At 42.0% G+C, this 20,100-nt stretch overlaps 1 protein-coding gene across 1 annotated transcript in view; it reads right to left on the bottom strand.

Annotated features, from left to right (window-relative positions):
• The window catches only part of DOCK1 (dedicator of cytokinesis 1), a 478,132-nt gene that overhangs the window by 382,331 nt on the left and 75,701 nt on the right, over positions 1-20,100 (bottom strand). The window contains exons 5-8 of the mRNA XM_077258384.1: positions 19,681-19,777; positions 16,755-16,903; positions 13,019-13,154; positions 4,174-4,328 (exon numbers count right to left, since the gene is read on the bottom strand). Coding sequence (XP_077114499.1) covers positions 4,174-4,328; positions 13,019-13,154; positions 16,755-16,903; positions 19,681-19,777 — 537 coding nt within the window. The remainder of the gene's footprint in view (positions 1-4,173; positions 4,329-13,018; positions 13,155-16,754; positions 16,904-19,680; positions 19,778-20,100) is intronic.

The raw sequence follows: 20,100 nt of genomic DNA, 5'->3' as shown, positions 1-20,100 counted from the left end.
AAAAAATGAAGGAAATGTATCTCCATATTGATATTTTAGTAAATAAATCATTGGTAGAACACAATAAAACCCTGCCACATTATCCTGCTTCAAAAATTTTCATCCCTGCGGTCCAAATTTTGACCAATCACCAGAACGAGAAGTATAGGAAAGAAACATGGACCGAAATTGTTCAATTCTCCACTTTGTACAGAAACTGCAGGTCGGGATCCTTATTCCAGTAAGAACAATGGCCCCGGCTTTTGAGCACTGTGATTAATTCCCGGCCGTCTATCATTCGTGACATTATTAATGGCGGTAATGTCGGTCACCAGTGAGGCTTACAGTAAAGAAGTCGCTATGACACATTTTCTCCAAAATCAGGAATCGCTTTTGGATAATGATTTGATGGTCCTGCAACAACTACACTACTTCCAGTAAAAAGGAGAAATGCCGGCTCTCCTGAAATGTCCCGTCCGGTAAAAAATTACTTCTACGGCACATTTTTTTGACCAGGACATAATTTGATAAAAGAAAAAATATTGACCATTCAGATAACTTTTTATTATACAAAAATAAAATTGTATCCAGTGGAACTGTAACACCCCACTGAACCCTACAACCTACCCACAGACTCGCCCTATGCCCGTGTGCACTCGTCGCCCATTTTTGCTCACGCACCCCGCCATCGGTGATACTTTTGTTACCATTTTATGCTCATTCTCCTTTTTCCATATATTTTCTTACTTAGTTGAGAAACTTTCCCCACTGCTTTAAGAGTTCATAACTTAATCCCATGTTTCATTTTAGTAATGCAGAGCACATGGAAAAATAATTACTAAATATTTTTTTTTTGTACTTACTGTAAAATTACATTTTAGATTTTCTTCTCAAAAAAAATCAAAAGTGCATTAGATGGGAAGCGATCGTTAAACTAATGACATTAATTTCCGATGCTTGCTTTAATTACTAGTTGGTGATTGGGATTTATTAACTAGTTATGAACTGTGAAGAAGTTTCCAGAAGTCTTTTTCCCTTCATTAATTTTCAATTATATTTGATTAATCTACAAAAGCTAAAAGGCGGGGGAGGGGAAGTTTACATAATTTTTTTCCAGATTCATAGATGGGACTTCTCATGACAGGATCAAGCAAAACTTTTTCACAACATTGCTTTATTGACGACTTATTAGTGATTGCTAGGAACAACGTCAGACGTTTGGTTATGGCTGTGCGTGGTACTGCGGCTCAGTAAAATAATGTAACACTGAGCTACAGTACCAGGCACAGACACTGCCAGTTAAAGTGGTTATCAGGGACAATGATTTATTTATTTTTTTACTATGGGCTTAAGAACTAACATGCAGGTAGTTGCCACCTACCTGTCTATTGTGCTGGACTGCTGACGTCATGCTGATTAACAGCTGGCTCCCTGCAGCCTAACTGCGGGCAGCCAGCTGTCAATTAATAGGACATTGGCAGTTATTGCCGGTCAACAGAGAAGAGTGGAAGAGGAAGAGCCTCTCTGTTGAGGTGGAGCAGCTGAATCACCGGCAGGAGCGGTTTATGACCGCTCTGTGCAGCGTCGGGTAGAACAGGTAGGTAGTTAGCAACTACCTGGCTATGTTTTTTTGTTTTTTCTTTTAGTAACAAGCCTAAAAACTAAGACCTGGACAAACCCTTTAAGAAGCAATAGCCCAGATCCTTCATGACCGGTGATTTTATTATCTTGATGAGGGGATAGAGTAGGAGACGATAAACTAAAACATAACTTTTAATATATTGACAAAAACTGGATAAATCATACAAACAACACAAAGTGATAAAGTGCTAGTGCAAAAGTTACCAGTGCTCAGTAAAAAAAATGGTTTGATCTCAACAATGTTGAACTTGTTCTCTGCCGGTCGCAGGTACGCAGAAGCATAGAAGATGACTATGTAAAAGAGGGGAGGGGGAATTTCGGACACCCCCTGTCGTGCCCCTATATTGCTCCTGCTCTTACAAGGATGGTCCCCAAGTAAAGCTACTAAGATGTACCCACCAGATTGTGTAAGGTCTGACTGTCCGTGAATACACATAGTGCATTGTAAAACATGACTCTAGAATAAGCCCCATTAATGACTGCTGTGCAAACTCATTAGGAGTTTATGGGGCAAAAAAAAGTATGCAAACTAATCCTGCTGCATCACAAACGTAGATTAGAGGTGTAAGAGACCACTATTATCATATATGGGGTTAAAGCGTATGTAAAAAATAAAAATAAAAAAAGGTCTCTGGGGTCAGTAGGCACACTAACTTGCTGCTGATATAACTTTTTTGTCTTTCTGCAGGCAGAGCATAGAGAGGGGAGGCTCCTGCTGCAGCCGGTTGTCTTAGGATGGTGTTCACATGCTGCTTTTTTGCCTCTTTTTTATGCAAAGTGAAAAGCTGCTTTTTACAGCATCAGCAAATGCTATGAGATTTCAGAGATCTCGTCAAGCACATTGCTTTTTATTCCTGATAGATTTGGAAAACTCCTTTTTTTAAAAAAAACAAAACAAAAACTGCAGCATGTAACTTCTTTAAGCATTTTTGCAGCTTTTATCACCCATAGAAAGCAATGGGTAAGTCGCCATTAGTTTTTTGCTGCGTTTTTAGCAGAAAAAACACATACAGCAAGGTGTGAAACCCATTAATTTTTGTGATTTTCTAAAGTTGAAACCAAAATGTCTTGGTCTCCTCACAGGAGAATGGTAGTTAGGGTTAGTACAATTTAATTAAATGAGTGATGTGATAAAGTAAACAATTGCCTAACTAATTTCAATGGCCGACCAATGTATAAAAGTAAACATTGCCTGACCAATTGCACAATTCCTGACCAACTCAATGGCCCTGACCAATGTTTAAAAGTAAACATTGTCCGCCCTGCAAAATGCACTGGAAGTAAACTATTCCTGACCAATTCAACTCCCCCCCCCCCCCCCCCCCCCCACTGTGGCTATATGTGTAATTATGTATTTTTTCATTAACTTTTTGCTCACAATAATCATTATTTTATCAGACAAAAAAAAAAAATTCCAATAAATAATTTGATCAATTTGCCCTTTTTTCTAAAAATATTTTATGGCTTTGCATACGTCTTGCATTTGTGCCCTATCACATGTATTGTTCATGCTTATATGGTGGAAGCAAAGCTGAACTTTGGGATCCCGAAAAAGGCAGCAAAAAAAGCAGCAAAACCTGCAGCTTTTTTACTGCCAAGAGATTAGATTTTGGCTGCAGAAAAACAAAAAGTGAACTTAGTCTTACAGCTACACCCCGGACAATAAGGAGGGAGGACGTTGCTTATCTGTTAAGACAGAGAGAAGATTTCTTTGTAGATTTTCATTGCTGGGATACTTCTTTATTTTACGTGCATTTTCTATGTTTTACTGCTTCCTTTAATCAAAGTATAAAAAAAAAAGTTCTGCAACTTTCTAAACTACTTTGTGTCTTTACTCCGCTGCTATTTTCAAGATCAAGGTCAGTGAATTAATGGAAACACTCTTGGTTATGTTTAGAGGCTGAAAACTTAGACTGACCTTCTCCTACTCATATTGACGATTTGTTACTATGTATCAGTCAAGGTAATCGGGTTTGAAGCACAACAAACATCTCTCCCTCTCTATCATGGCCTCCGGGCTCAAATATGTCATCTTAGCTAATACATTGTAACAAACTGAAGCCATGTGAGGAAAACAAGGGCAGTACAGCTACCTCAGCCTCTGAATGCAAAAAAAGGTTTCCATTTACTGACCGAAACAAAGGAAAACAAGCACAAAAAGTATATGGAACTGCTACCCCTTCATTTTCAGGATCGATGAAGGTCCCCTGGGTCAGATTCTAATCGATCATAAATTGATAACATCTCCTAGTGACATGACATCACTTTATAAAATGAAAGGGACCCTTAAAGGGGTTGTCCGGGCAAAAGTAAAAAAATAAAATAAAAAAATGATATTCACCTACTAGAGCCCACCTTCAAGCTCCTTGACCCTTACACAGATAGAGGGTCACTGCACAACCAGCAGTGGACCCATTGTGGCCTGTGATTGGCTGCAGTGGTCAGGTGACTTAAGCAGCGTTCCCGGCCCACCCACTGTGTCTCTCCACTATAGCCAATTAGCGACCACTAACTGGCTGCAGCCTTTCCGTATTCCCCAGGAGCACCACTTGCCTGATGAACTTGGACTCCAAGGTGTCATAGAGCGACATTAAAACTTCAGCGTCCTCTCCGATTTTGCAGACCACATTTTTTAAATTGACAAACAATGCAAAAGATGGAGTGGCTGCAAACTTCGCTTGTCTGTTGATGTCATTCTGCTTTTGGCACTAAATATATGAGCAACACAAAAAGAATAAAGAAATAAATTACTAAAATAAAAACACCATGAAATACTAACATTGCAATTAATAAACATTATGACTGTCAATTCAGGTAAAATGTGTAATTTTTTCTTTTTTGTAGTCTGGATGGTCATTACATATTCCTAAAGGGGCTGTCCAGGCTTGGGGTTAAAGTCTGCAGTCACATGGAGTGACTCCAGACATGTGAATCCTCACAGTGCGCACACGGCGGCTGTCAGGATTCTACGGTGCAGGGAGCGGGCGATCGTGTAGCTACAAATACGCAATTTGCAGACATGCGGTCACGTGCTGACTAGATGTGCGCGGCCTCGCTCGCTCAATACAACTGAATTAAGTGACGCCGGACACGTCTAGATGGGATGTGGCCAGAAGTATGGAAAAATACACGCCAGATGAAAGGCGTGGAGCTGTGGGAGCATTGAGAAAGTCTATGTTCATTGGCCGGAGGGATCCGGCGCAGTCTATACAGTATTCGGCAGTATCTTGGAATAAAGAGCACTGAATTTACAGATGAGTGCCGCAAGTTTTTTCTTCAATTTTCAGCCTTTGTCATCTCTCTCGCTGCCTATTCCGAGTGCAGCAGTCAAAAGGAGTTTGACATGGGCTGCTGCGCTCTGCATGGGCAGTGAGTGAGATGATGTCATCATACAGAACAAAGGGGCAGATGACAAACATGAGTGAGATGACATCATACAGAACAAAGGAGCAGATGACAAACTCATGAGTGAGTCGAGTATACAAATGACTGGCAGCACTCACTCATTTGGGCGCTCGTTCCATATCCAGGGAACCCTCCTGGGTAAAACGTCAATCCATGTAGAAGAACAGCGCTCCACCGGGTGTAATAGTCCACAAGAATCTTTATTTAGCCATATAACATAAGCAACGTTTCGACCATATGTTGGTCTTTTTCAAGCATGTCGGTGGAGCGCTGTTCTTCTACATGGATAAACTCATGAGTGAGATGACATCATACAGAACAAAGGAGCAGATGACAAACTCATGAGTGAGATGATGTCATCATACAGAACAAAGGAGCAGATGACAAACTCATGAGTGAGATGACGTCATCATACAGAACAAAGGGGCAGATGACAAACTCATGAGTGAGATGACGTCATCATACAGAACAAAGGAGCAGATGACAAACTCATGAGTGAGATGACATCATCATACAGAGCAAAGGAGCAGATGACAAACTCATGAGTGAGATGATGTCATCATACAGAACAAAGGAGCAGATGACAAACTCATGAGTGAGATGACATCATACAGAACAAAGGAGCAGATGACAAACTCATGAGTGAGATGACATCATACAGAACAAAGGGGCAGATGACAAACTCATGAGTGAGATGACAACATACAGAACAAAGGAGCAGATGACAAACTCATGAGTGAGATGACATCATACAGAACAAAGGGGCAGATGACAAACTCATGAGTGAGATGACGTCATCATACAGAACAAAGGGGCAGATGACAAACTCATGAGTGAGATGACATCATACAGAACAAAGGAGCAGATGACAAACTCATGAGTGAGATGACGTCATCATACAGAACAAAGGAGCAGATGACAAACTCATGAGTGAGATGACGTCATCATACAGAACAAAGGGGCAGATGACAAACTCATGAGTGAGATGACGTCATCATACAGAACAAAGGAGCAGATGACAAACTCATGAGTGAGATGACGTCATACAGAACAAAGGAGCAGATGACAAACTCATGAGTGAGATGACATCATACAGAACAAAGGAGCAGATGACAAACTCATGAGGGAGATGACGTCATCATACAGAACAAAGGGGCAGATGACAAACTCATGAGTGAGATGACATCATACAGAACAAAGGAGCAGATGTCAAACTCATGAGTGAGATGACATCATACAGAACAAAGGGGCAGATGACAAACTCATGAGTGAGATGACGTCATCATACAGAACAAAGGAGCAGATGACAAACTCATGAGTGAGATGACGTCATCATACAGAACAAAGGGGCAGATGACAAACTCATGAGGCAGATGACATCATACAGAACAAAGGGGCAGATGACAAACTCATGAGGGAGATGACATCACACAGAACAAAGGGGCAGATGACAAACTCATGAGTGAGATGACGTCATCATACAGAACAAAGGAGCAGATGACAAACTCATGAGGGAGATGACATCATACAGAACAAAGGGGCAGATGACAAACTCATGAGGGAGATGACATCATACAGAACAAAGGGGGAGATGACAAACTCATGAGGGAGATATCATCATACAGAACAAAGGAGCAGATGACAAACTCATGAGTGAGATGACGTCATACAGAACAAAGGAGCAGATGACAAACTCATGAGTGAGATGACATCATCATACAGAACAAAGGAGCAGATGACAAACTCATGAGTGAGATGACAACATACAGAACAAAGGAGCAGATGACAAACTCATGAGGGAGATGACATCATACAGAACAAAGGCGCAGATGACAAACTCATGAGTGAGATGACATCATCATACAGAACAAAGGAGCAGATGACAAACTCATGAGTGAGATGACATCATACAGAACAAAGGGGCAGATGACAAACTCATGAGTGAGATGACATCATCATACAGAACAAAGGAGCAGATGACAAACTCATGAGTGAGATGACATCATCATACAGAACAAAGGAGCAGATGACAAACTCATGAGTGAGATGATGACATCATACAGAACAAAGGAGCAGATGACAAACTCATGAGTGAGATGACATCATCATACAGAACAAAGGAGCAGATGACAAACTCATGAGTGAGATGACATCATCATACAGAACAAAGGAGCAGATGACAAACTCATGAGTGAGATGATGACATCATACAGAACAAAGGAGCAGATGACAAACTCATGAGTGAGATGACAACATACAGAACAAAGGAGCAGATGTCAAACTCATGAGGGAGATGACATCATACAGAACAAAGGGGCAGATGACAAACTCATGAGTGAGATGACGTCATCATACAGAACAAAGGAGCAGATGACAAACTCATGAGTGAGATGACAACATACAGAACAAAGGAGCAGATGACAAACTCATGAGGGAGATGACGTCATCATACAGAACAAAGGGGCAGATGACAAACTCATGAGTGAGATGACATCATACAGAACAAAGGAGCAGATGACAAACTCATGAGGGAGATGACATCATACAGAACAAAGGGGCAGATGACAAACTCATGAGTGAGATGACATCATACAGAACAAAGGAGCAGATGACAAACTCATGAGTGAGATGACATCATACAGAACAAAGGGGCAGATGACAAACTCATGAGGGAGATGACGTCATACAGAACAAAGGGGCAGATGACAAACTCATGAGTGAGATGACATCATACAGAACAAAGGAGCAGATGACAAACTCATGAGTGAGATGACGTCATCATACAGAACAAAGGGGCAGATGATAAACTCATGAGTGAGATGACATCATACAGAACAAAGGGGCAGATGACAAACTCATGAGTGAGATGACGTCATACAGAACAAAGGGGCAGATGACAAACTCATGAGTGAGATGACGTCATCATACAGAACAAAGGAGCAGATGTCAAACTCATGAGGGAGATGACATCATACAGAACAAAGGAGCAGATGACAAACTCATGAGGGAGATGACATCATACAGAACAAAGGGGCAGATGACAAACTCATGAGGGAGATGACATCATACAGAACAAAGGGGCAGATGACAAACTCATGAGTGAGATGACGTCATCATACAGAACAAAGGGGCAGATGACAAACTCATGAGTGAGATGACATCATACAGAACAAAAGGGCAGATGACAAACTCATGAGTGAGATGACAACATACAGAACAAAGGAGCAGATGACAAACTCATGAGGGAGATGACATCATACAGAACAAAGGAGCAGATGACAAACTCATGAGTGAGATGACATCATACAGAACAAAGGAGCAGATGACAAACTCATGAGGGAGATGACGTCATCATACAGAACAAAGGGGCAGATGACAAACTCATGAGTGAGATGACATCATACAGAACAAAGGAGCAGATGTCAAACTCATGAGTGAGATGACATCATACAGAACAAAGGGGCAGATGACAAACTCATGAGTGAGATGACGTCATCATACAGAACAAAGGAGCAGATGACAAACTCATGAGTGAGATGACGTCATCATACAGAACAAAGGGGCAGATGACAAACTCATGAGGCAGATGACATCATACAGAACAAAGGGGCAGATGACAAACTCATGAGGGAGATGACATCACACAGAACAAAGGGGCAGATGACAAACTCATGAGTGAGATGACGTCATCATACAGAACAAAGGAGCAGATGACAAACTCATGAGGGAGATGACATCATACAGAACAAAGGGGCAGATGACAAACTCATGAGGGAGATGACATCATACAGAACAAAGGGGGAGATGACAAACTCATGAGGGAGATGACATCACACAGAACAAAGGGGCAGATGACAAACTCATGAGTGAGATGACGTCATCATACAGAACAAAGGAGCAGATGACAAACTCATGAGGGAGATGACATCATACAGAACAAAGGGGCAGATGACAAACTCATGAGGGAGATGACATCATACAGAACAAAGGGGCAGATGACAAACTCATGAGGGAGATGACATCACACAGAACAAAGGGGCAGATGACAAACTCATGAGTGAGATGACGTCATCATACAGAACAAAGGAGCAGATGACAAACTCATGAGGGAGATGACATCATACAGAACAAAGGAGCAGATGACAAACTCATGAGTGAGATGACAACATACAGAACAAAGGAGCAGATGACAAACTCATGAGGGAGATGACATCATACAGAACAAAGGGGCAGATGACAAACTCATGAGTGAGATGACGTCATCATACAGAACAAAGGAGCAGATGACAAACTCATGAGTGAGATGACATCATACAGAACAAAAGGGCAGATGACAAACTCATGAGTGAGATGACAACATACAGAACAAAGGAGCAGATGACAAACTCATGAGGGAGATGACATCATACAGAACAAAGGAGCAGATGACAAACTCATGAGGGAGATGACATCATACAGAACAAAAGAGCAGATGACAAACTCATGAGTGAGATGACATCATACAGAACAAAGGAGCAGATGACAAACTCATGAGTGAGATGACATCATCATACAGAACAAAGGAGCAGATGACAAACTCATGAGTGAGATGACATCATCATACAGAACAAAGGAGCAGATGACAAACTCATGAGTGAGATGACAACATACAGAACAAAGGAGCAGATGACAAACTCATGAGGGAGATGCCATCATGCAGAACAAAGGAGCAGATGACAAACTCATGAGGGAGATGACATCATACAGAACAAAGGGGCAGATGACAAACTCATGAGGGAGATGACATCATACAGAACAAAAGGGCAGATGACAAACTCATGAGGGAGATGACATCATACAGAACAAAGGGGCAGATGACAAACTCATGAGTGAGATGACAACATACAGAACAAAGGGGGAGATGACAAACTCATGAGTGAGATGACGTCATCATACAGAACAAAGGAGCAGATGACAAACTCATGAGTGAGATGACGTCATCATACAGAACAAAGGAGCAGATGACAAACTCATGAGTGAGATGACAACATACAGAACAAAGGAGCAGATGACAAACTCATGAGTGAGATGACATCATACAGAACAAAGGGGCAGATGACAAACTCATGAGTGAGATGACGTCATACAGAACAAAGGGGCAGATGACAAACTCATGAGGGAGATGACATCATACAGAACAAAAGGGCAGATGACAAACTCATGAGTGAGATGACGTCATCATACAGAACAAAGGAGCAGATGACAAACTCATGAGTGAGATGACGTCATCATACAGAACAAAGGAGCAGATGACAAACTCATGAGTGAGATGACAACATACAGAACAAAGGAGCAGATGACAAACTCATGAGGGAGATGACATCATACAGAACAAAGGGGCAGATGACAAACTCATGAGGGAGATGACATCATACAGAACAAAGGGGCAGATGACAAACTCATGAGTGAGATGACGTCATCATACAGAACAAAGGAGCAGATGACAAACTCATGAGTGAGATGACGTCATACAGAACAAAGGGGCAGATGACAAACTCATGAGGGAGATGACATCATACAGAACAAAGGGGCAGATGACAAACTCATGAGTGAGATGACGTCATCATACAGAACAAAGGAGCAGATGACAAACTCATGAGTGAGATGACGTCATACAGAACAAAGGGGCAGATGACAAACTCATGAGTGAGATGACGTCATCATACAGATCAAAGGAGCAGATGTCAAACTCATGAGGCAGATGACATCATACAGAACAAAGGGGCAGATGACAAACTCATGAGGGAGATGACATCATACAGAACAAAGGGGCAGATGACAAACTCATGAGTGAGATGACATCATACAGAACAAAGGAGCAGATGACAAACTCATGAGTGAGATGACGTCATCATACAGAACAAAGGGGCAGATGACAAACTCATGAGTGAGATGACATCATACAGAACAAAGGGGCAGATGACAAACTCATGAGTGAGATGACATCATACAGAACAAAGGGGCAGATGACAAACTCATGAGTGAGATGACATCATACAGAACAAAAGGGCAGATGACAAACTCATGAGTGAGATGATGTCATCATACAGAACAAAGGGACAGATGACAAACTCATCTTCGCTGTTGCGCTCCGCTTAGGACCAAAGGCAGAGCCCAGGATGTCCACACAACCACTGGCTGCTTTACCAATCTATATCACAAGCTGCCAGCCACGCACTCGCTGCATCGCTTCATAGAATTTGGTGCCGCTAAGGAGGCCAAAATGTCAAGTGATGTTTAGGCCAGATTCACACTTGCCTTTTTTTTTTTTTTAAGTATATACAGTGGCTTGTGAAAATATTCACCCCCCCTTGGCAGTTTTCATGTTTTGTTACTTCACAACCTGGAATTTCACAGGTTTTCTTTTTTAAGGGTTTGCATCAGTTCATGTAAAGAACATGTCTACAACTGTGAACATTTGGTTTTCTTTTTATTGTGAAAAAAAAAAACAATAAAAAGGACAACATAATTGAAAACTTCAGGTGTGCATAAGTATTCACCTCCCCCAAAAGTCAGTACTTTGAAGAGACTCCTTTTGCGGCAATTACAGCTGCAAGTCGCTTTTGGATAAGTCTCTATGAGCTTTACACATCTTGCCACTAGAAATTTTGCGCATTACTCAAGACAAAACTGCTCCGGCTCCTTCAAGTTAGATGGTTTGCTCTGCTGAACAGCAATCTTCAAGTCTAACGACAGATTCCCAATTGGCTTAAGGTTTGGGTTTTGACTAGGCCACTCCAAAACATATCCACGTTTCCATTTAAACCACTCGAGTGTTGCTTTAGCAGTATGCTTTTGGTCATTGTCTTGTTGGAAGGTGAACCTCTGTCCGAGTCTGAAATCACTGACAGACAAACAGGTTTTGCTCAAGAATATCCCTGTTTTCACACCATCCATCTTCCCATTGACTTGAAATATTGACTGTGAGTATAAGAGGAAAGACACAGGCAGGCAGAAAAACAGGATTTAGCAAAAGAGGCACTTCTAGCTAAATAGAAAAGGATAGGACAGAATTCTAAGCGGTCAGTATTAAAATCCTAAAAATATCCACAGCAGAAAATACAAATATTCTACATCTAACTAAGACATAGCAAGTATATCTGCAACTCCTGAGAATCCAGCATGACTGAAAAATCCAAACCAAGTCTAAGCTGGACAAAAACACAATGAATTGCACTGAATTGCAAAGCACACTGCATGTGTGCACGGAGACAAAAAACCAGACACTTATCTTAGCTGAATTGGCAGCAGAGCATGAGGAACCAGAGAGAGATGCAATCCCTCCAAGAACAATGGACAACTGGCCAGGAGTAATGGATCCTGCACACCTAAATACCTAATAAAGCTGCAATCAGCAGAAACACCTGCCCTGGATTACAACCCCAAGACGAACTACCACTAACAACCACCGGAGGGAGCCCAAGAGCAGAATTCACAACAGAGATCTCCTTGTCTTCATGGTGTTTGGTTAGTGCTGACTCTTGCTTAATGGTGTTGTAGCCTCTGTGGCCTTTCAGAAAAGGTGTGTATATACTGACAGACCATGTGACACTTCCATAGTAAAAGGAAGCCCACCTGTGTACAAAGCATGTGGCTTATGAAAGTAATTGCTTGCACCAAAAATATTTTGGAACATCATAACAAAAGGGGTGAATACATATGCACATGTTAATTTTTAGTTATTTTAATACATTACAGGTTGTAATGTAACGAAATAGGTAAAAGACAAGGGGGCTGAATACTTTTGCAACCCACTTTATGTGATCATTATTATTGCATTTCCTTCTCAACTAGTAATGTACATTGTGCTCCATACTGTGTATTAATTGAGATACTCAAACTTGGAGGTGACTCGTACACATGACTACAGATTTGTCTCGAACCGATGTAGACAGCATGTGTTTGAGGTTTTTTTTTAAGCAACATAAAAGTTATGCAATATGGTAACACTTACCTTTTCTTCTTGGATTCTTTCCTCGACCTGTTTTGATGCAATTTCATGTGCCTGGAAGAGGTTTATTGTACTGGTCTGTTCAGGGTCTAGGATATTACCATCCTCATCTCGAACCACCAAGTCCAAATCAAGAATCCTAGGAAAAAAGGCAAAGAGATCCAAATGATGCAAAAAGAGTGAATTTAACAGTTCTGCACAAGCAACTGTTCATAACCAACATGACACATAATAAAGTAATGGTAAAGTGCAGGAAAACAAAAAGAATAAGGAAAAATAAGCGAATGGGAAAATAAAAGGTGAGGAAGGTAGAAAGAAAAAAGGTTAAAGATGAGAGGTGAGAGGAGGTAAAGGGAAGGAACACAAAAGTGGATGAGGAATAAATGGTGAAAGGGAAATATGCAAGAAGGAGAGAAAGGGGGTGTGGGTCAGGAAGGAAAGAAAGGATAAATGAAAAGGTGGGTAAGAGGGAGAGGGAAAAAAAAGGTGTGGGACGGAAAGGTCAAGAGGGTTGACGGAAAGGTTGAGAGGAAGGAGGGAAGGGCAGGGCAAAGCGCAAGGGCGGGGCAAAGAGCAAGGGTGGGGCAAAGAGCATGGGCAGGGCAAAGAGCATGGGCAGGGCAAAGAGCATGGGCAGGGCAAAGAGCATGGGCAGGGCAAAGAGCATGGGCAGGGCAAAGAGCATGGGCGGGGCAAAGAGGGAAGGGCAGGACAAAAAGGGAAGGGCAGGACAAAAAGGGAAGGGCAGGACAAAAAGGGAAGGGCAGGACAAAAAGGGAAGGGTAGGACAAAAAGGGAAGGGCAGGACAAAAAGGGAAGGGCAGGACAAAAAGGGAAGGGCAGGACAAAAAGGGAAGGGCAGGACAAAAAGGGAAGGACAGGACAAAAAGGGAAGGGCAGGACAAAAAGGGAAGGACAGGACAAAAAGGGAAGGACAGGACAAAAAGGGAAGGACAGGACAAAAAGGGAAGGACAGGACAAACGGAATTGAAGCGACCAAGAAAATAAAAAATATATTACAAAATTATCTAAAAAAGTGCAAGACTGATGCAGTAAATTGAACAGTCTGTAATAATCAGCCTTTTCTGTAGATCTCTCAGAGGGTTGTAAACTGACTTTTCCTGCCTAAACTTAGCATTGTGATTATGTCTTGTAATATTTAGAATGCATATGTCCTAGATGAAGTATAAACATTGTATTTCGGAGCCTCAGAGGATATCGCATCCATTACTTCTTGGGAGCAGAAGATGCTTCTCGGCAAGCCTTGTTGCCATTTGTCAGAAGTTTTAGAACAAAACAAATTCTCAAGATGTTCGCTCCTGTTTGAACAAGGAGCATCTGGAGGCTAGGCAAACTTTAAGCAAATACATTGGCAGATGGTAAGACACAATAACAAACAAGGAATTCATTAATTGAGAAGAAGGTTAGGCTTTAAATTCTTTATTATGAATAGAATCAAGGATCTGTCTCAAAACTGTTTCCATGCAAAGCAAAAGCCGGTCATGAGAAATGCAAAACTGCCATATCACACCGAAGCACGCACTAAATTAGATTTTCATGAAGGAGTCTGACTGTTAAAGGCTAAAAGGCAAAACGCATACCTAAACATCAGCCACCCCCAGAAAGGTAACAGTCTGGCTATAATAAATGACAAAATATTCATGAGCAGCAATGATAATCACTGTATCCACAGATAAGTAAATCACTCAACTACATTAGGTTCGGAAGAGAAACTCTAGCTACAAGTTTACAGTAAAAGTTCCACAATACAAAGACACATGCAAACAAGCATAAGCAATGATATTAATAAACTACCTCTTACATCAGAAAACATTCTGACATTGGGAAATTATTTTTTTTACTCAGAGCTTTGTTCAAACTGAATGGTTTTCAGATGATTTTGCTAGTTCTTAAAGCACCACTCCAATGTTTTAGGTTTTTCTGTTCCCACAGAGCTGGAGTGGTGTAATCTAAGGTATGCAACTTATAACTAACTGGAAGTCAGACGTAAAGATCACAAGTGCTCAATGTAAGTCTATGAAAGCCAGAACAAGGCTCTCATAGACTTGCATTGAAAAGTGACCTCAGGCTTGCTGCAAGAGGTCCAGCAGGTCACAACCTGCTGAAGATTTACCGGAGAGTAACTGATAGAAGGTTAAAACAGCAGAAGCTAAGTATAGTCCGGCTTCTCACCCGGAGAAAGTCTGCGAGTCCTGCTTCTCACCCGGAGAAAGTCTGCGAGTCCCAATTCTCACCCAGAGAAAGCCTGCGAGTCCAGCTTCTCACCCAGAGGAAGTCTGCGAGTCCTAATTCTCACCCAGAGAAAGTCTGCGAGTCCTAATTCTCACCCAGAGAAAGTCTGCGAGTCCTAATTCTCACCCAGAGAAAGTCTGCGAGTCCCAATTCTCACCCAGAGAAAGCCTGCGAGTCCAGCTTCTCACCCAGAGGAAGTCTGCGAGTCCTAATTCTCACCCAGAGAAAGTCTGCGAGTCCTAATTCTCACCCGGAGAAAGTCTGCTAGTCTTGCTTCTCACCCGGAGAAAGTCTGCTAGTCCTAATTCTCACCCAGAGAAAGTCAGCTAGTCCTGCTTCTCACCCAGAGAAAGTCTGCGAGTCCTGCTTCTCACCCAGAGAAAGTCTGCGAGTCCTTATTCTCACCCAGAGAAAGTCTGCGAGTCCTTATTCTCACCCAGAGAAAGTCTGCGAGTCCTTATTCTCACCCAGAGAAAGTCTGCGAGTCCTTATTCTCACCCAGAGAAAGTCTGCGAGTCCTTATTCTCACCCAGAGAAAGTCTGCGAGTCCTTATTCTCACCCAGAGAAAGTCTGCGAGTCCTTATTCTCACCCAGAGAAAGTCTGCGAGTCCTTATTCTCACCCAGAGAAAGTCAGCTAGTCCTGCTTCTCACCCAGAGAAAGTCTGCGAGTCCTGCTTCTCACCCAGAGAAAGTCTGCGAGTCCTTATTCTCACCCAGAGAAAGTCTGCGAGTCCTTATTCTCACCCAGAGAAAGTCAGCTAGTCCTGCTTCTCACCCAGAGAAAGTCAGCTAGTCCTGCTTCTCACCCAGAGAAAGTCTGCGAGTCCTTATTCTCACCCAGAGAAAGTCTGCGAGTCCTTATTCTCACCCAGAGAAAGTCTGCGAGTCCTTATTCTCACCCAGAGAAAGTCTGCGAGTCCTAATTCTCACCCAGAGAAAGTCTGCTAGTCCTAATTCTCACCCAGAGAAAGCCTGTGAGTCTTGCTTCTAACCCAGAGAAAGTCTGTGAGTCTTGCTTCTCACCCAGAGAAAGCCTGTGATAGATCAGATCGGTAGATCCATTGATAGATCGATCCATCTACAAGTCAAATTAAATTCTCAATTCTCCCACAATTTCGTGCTCTCCAATCTGAACAGGGCAATAAACAGAGATTGCTTTTTTTTGTTTGCTTTTTCCAACAGAGGCTCAGAAAACACTTGGTATAGTAAAACTTCACAGTAAAAATGATACATTATACATTATAGGCAGCAGTGAGACTTGGGTCATTATCATACTGGGTGAGTAGCTTTTTGTTACATAGTTTATAGGACACAGGGACTCAGTTATCAATTTCTATCAAAGAGTAAAAAAAACACGAAAAATTCTTAGGCAAAAAGGTTGAAACGGTCGTATTAAATGGTAAAAATGAAGCAAGCCAAGCAGGAAGGTCACATTAACACATACGAGCCGCCTGATAAAATGCGGCTCATTAATATCTGCAAACCTGTTTCCATAATCAATCCTGGCAGTGATTTTCTTTTTCAGTTCTTTCAGTTCATCTTGCGGTAGAGTTCCCGAGAGGATCTGTGATCTCCACTCCACCAGGTCGCAGATCATATTCCGGACACAATTAAACATTTCTCGATTATCTTGCTATAAAAAAATAAAATAAAATAAGATAAATAGAAAAAAAAACAATTATAAAAGTAGCATAAAGTATGTATCACATACACACAAAATAGCAGAGCGAAACTCTGGTGTGTGCGCTGTGGTCATTCTCAGTGATAAAGGTTCATTTGCACTAAACCATTGACATTTAGATCACAACCATTGTGGGTCTCAGTAATAATTGCTTTATGTATATGAGGAAATTGCCAACAATAAAATGGAAATAAAATAATCTTGCCCAGGAGATAATCTTTCCGCAGGTCCATTCTGTGCCAGCTCCATTTTATTTATTTTTTATTTTCCTGCAGAAAACACCTATAACTTACATTTTTAGGTTATTAAAGAGTATCCTTCACCAGATTTCACTATATAAGAAGCACACATCAGTAAGTAGATATCTTACTCCTGATGGGGCTGTTGTACATAGTTTGGAAATATCCATGTCAGAATGGCTTTATAATCCGAATATTAAAATCAGCACTTTAAGAGTTACTCCAGAGGTGAATTCATTAAATACTCATTTCGGGCAAGAAAAAGTTCATAAAGGATTCTATAGCCATTCTGATATGAATTTTCAAAGTAAGTACATCAAACTCACCAGGTCTGAGAGATCAATCCATAAAAAAGGGTGCTGTATGGATTGTGAAATCTGTTGACAGATCTGTTTAAAGTCATTTTTTAACCTCTTTCGTATATTCCTTTTTTTTACCATTTTTATTTTAACCAAGTAGCAGTTTTAGCAAAACTGTTCCCATATTTTGTGCAAATAATAATAATTCAGCGTTTTTTTCTAGATTTTATTATTAATAACCATTTTAGGCACCCACACTGATCAGCTGATAGGAATAACGGCGCCGCTGCTCGCAGTGTTACTTCCTCTTTGCGGTTTATTTGGCACAGCTTTGTACACATTGTGGTGGTTGTGCCCGGCTATTGTAGCTCAGTCCTATTAAGGAGAACCTATCAAATCCAGAAGAGTTCTCTATTTGCAGACATAGTGGTGATCTGCAGGTAAGTAGAAGTGAAATCCTGTGTAAACTGGAGCAGAAGTTACAGGGAGAAAATGAAGTTTTACTCTCCCTGCGGCTGCTCGCTTACAGTCATATGGGCGGTGCATGGAGCGATTATAGTCACCGCTAACTACACAGTGAATGCGCTGTAATCAATTCACATGATTCTGGCAGGCGGCTCTGCAGCATGTGTGAACAAGAGTAGACTGTCAATCAAAGTGCCGGGGAGTGATTACAGCACGTTCAGTGTAGTTAGCGGTGACTATAATCCCTCCATGCACCGCCCATATAACTGTAATTGCTCCCCGCACCGCCCATATAACTGTAATTGCTCCCCACACCGCCCATATAACTAATTGCTCCCCGCACCTCCCATATAACTGTAATTGCTCCCCGCACCGCTCATATAACTGTAATTGCTCCCCGCACCGCTCATATAACTGTAACTGCTCCCCGCACCTCCCATATAACTGTAATTGCTCCCCGCACCTCCCATATAACTGTAATTGCTCCCTGCACCGCTCATATAACTGTAATTGCTCCCCACACCGCCCATATAACTGTAATTGCTCCCCGCACCTCCCATATAACTGCAATTGCTCCCCGCACCGCTCATATAACTGTAATTGCTCCCCGTACCTCCCATATAACTGTAATTGCTCCCCGCACCTCCCATATGACTGTAATTGCTCCCCGCACCGCTCATATAACTGTAATTGCTCCCCGTACCGCCCATATAACTATAATTGCTCCCCGCACCTCCCATATGACTGTAATTGCTCCCCGCACCGCTCATATAACTGTAATTGCTCTCCACACCGCCCATATAACTGTAATTGCTCCCCGCACCTCCCATATAACTGCAATTGCTCCCCGCACCGCTCATATAACTGTAATTGCTCCCCACACCGCCCATATAACTGTAATTGCTCCCCGCACCTCCCATATAACTGTAATTGCTCCCCGCACCGCCCATATAACTGTAATTGCTCCCCACACCGCCCATATAACTGTAATTGCTCCCCGCACCGCTTCTTTGACTGCAAGAGAGCAACCGCAGAGAGAACAAAATTTCATTTTATCCCTGTAACCTCTGCTCCAGGTTACACAGAATTTCAGTGCCATTTAACTGCAGATTAAGCCTATATGTGCAGGTACTAAGTGATAGGGGATCACTTGTTATTTTGGGAAAAATCCTTTAAAGGGAACCTATTTGTAACAGAGAGTCTCGTTTTCAGTGTTCAAGAGCCCTATTTTCAGAATCGCTGATGGTCCCAACAGTCTGCTCTTAGCAATTAACAAGTTATACCGAGTCCTGTTAACAGGAGATAACTTATTTAGGGTACAACCCATTAACTTGAATGGGACTGAACTACAGAAATAAAATGAAAAGAGCAACAACAAGGCAGCAAACAGGGTTGTGCCCAGCAACAGTAAACAGGCAGCGGCGCAGCAGCCAGTGCTTCCTCCCCTTCAATCAGACCGGCGGGAGTGCTGGACGTCAGACACCAATCTAATATTGATGGCTTATCCTAAGGAAATACCTTTTGGTCACTTTTTTTTATTATTATCCAATTTCCCCGCACAGTCCCAGTTACACTGTAAAATGGTCCTGAAAAGTGACAACTGTTACGGACACGGCCATGGTGAGACTTGTGTGAGTCGGCAGCACGGTCTTGTGACCCGATGATCGTTAGGATCACTGGAGGGAGGTAATTTTTTGCATACACCAAGTTTATCGAATATACTGACCACGTAAAGCTGCCGCCATATGAAGGACCATTCTCGCAACGTTGTAGTGACTTCTTGCACAAGAGGAATCTCGCAGGGCAAGACGGCTTCATGCTGCCTACACGTTGGAAGAAATCCATAAGGAAAACATTAGAGATGTGAATATTGATTTGGATAGGATTACAGGCCACCGGCGGGAAGATGGGAGTGTGCATGAGCAGTGAGAATACAAGATCCAAACATTCCCTACATTTACCAACATCCTTCCTTAAAGGGGTGATTCCATACTGTAAAGCGGTGGATATGCTATCGCCATTTATTGTGGGATAACCCCTATGGCACAACATGGAGTTCTGACAAAAGGTGCTCCAGAAAAAAAAAATTCATGGAGAATACACATATGCTCACATCAGGAGGGCTGGTCACTTTATTTCAAAGAAG

Source organism: Ranitomeya variabilis, chromosome 4, assembly GCF_051348905.1.
Source record: "Ranitomeya variabilis isolate aRanVar5 chromosome 4, aRanVar5.hap1, whole genome shotgun sequence".
NCBI lineage: Eukaryota > Metazoa > Chordata > Amphibia > Anura > Dendrobatidae > Ranitomeya > Ranitomeya variabilis.
The sequence above is the reverse complement of the archived record's forward strand: the minus strand, read 5'-3'. Positions and strand labels throughout refer to the sequence as shown.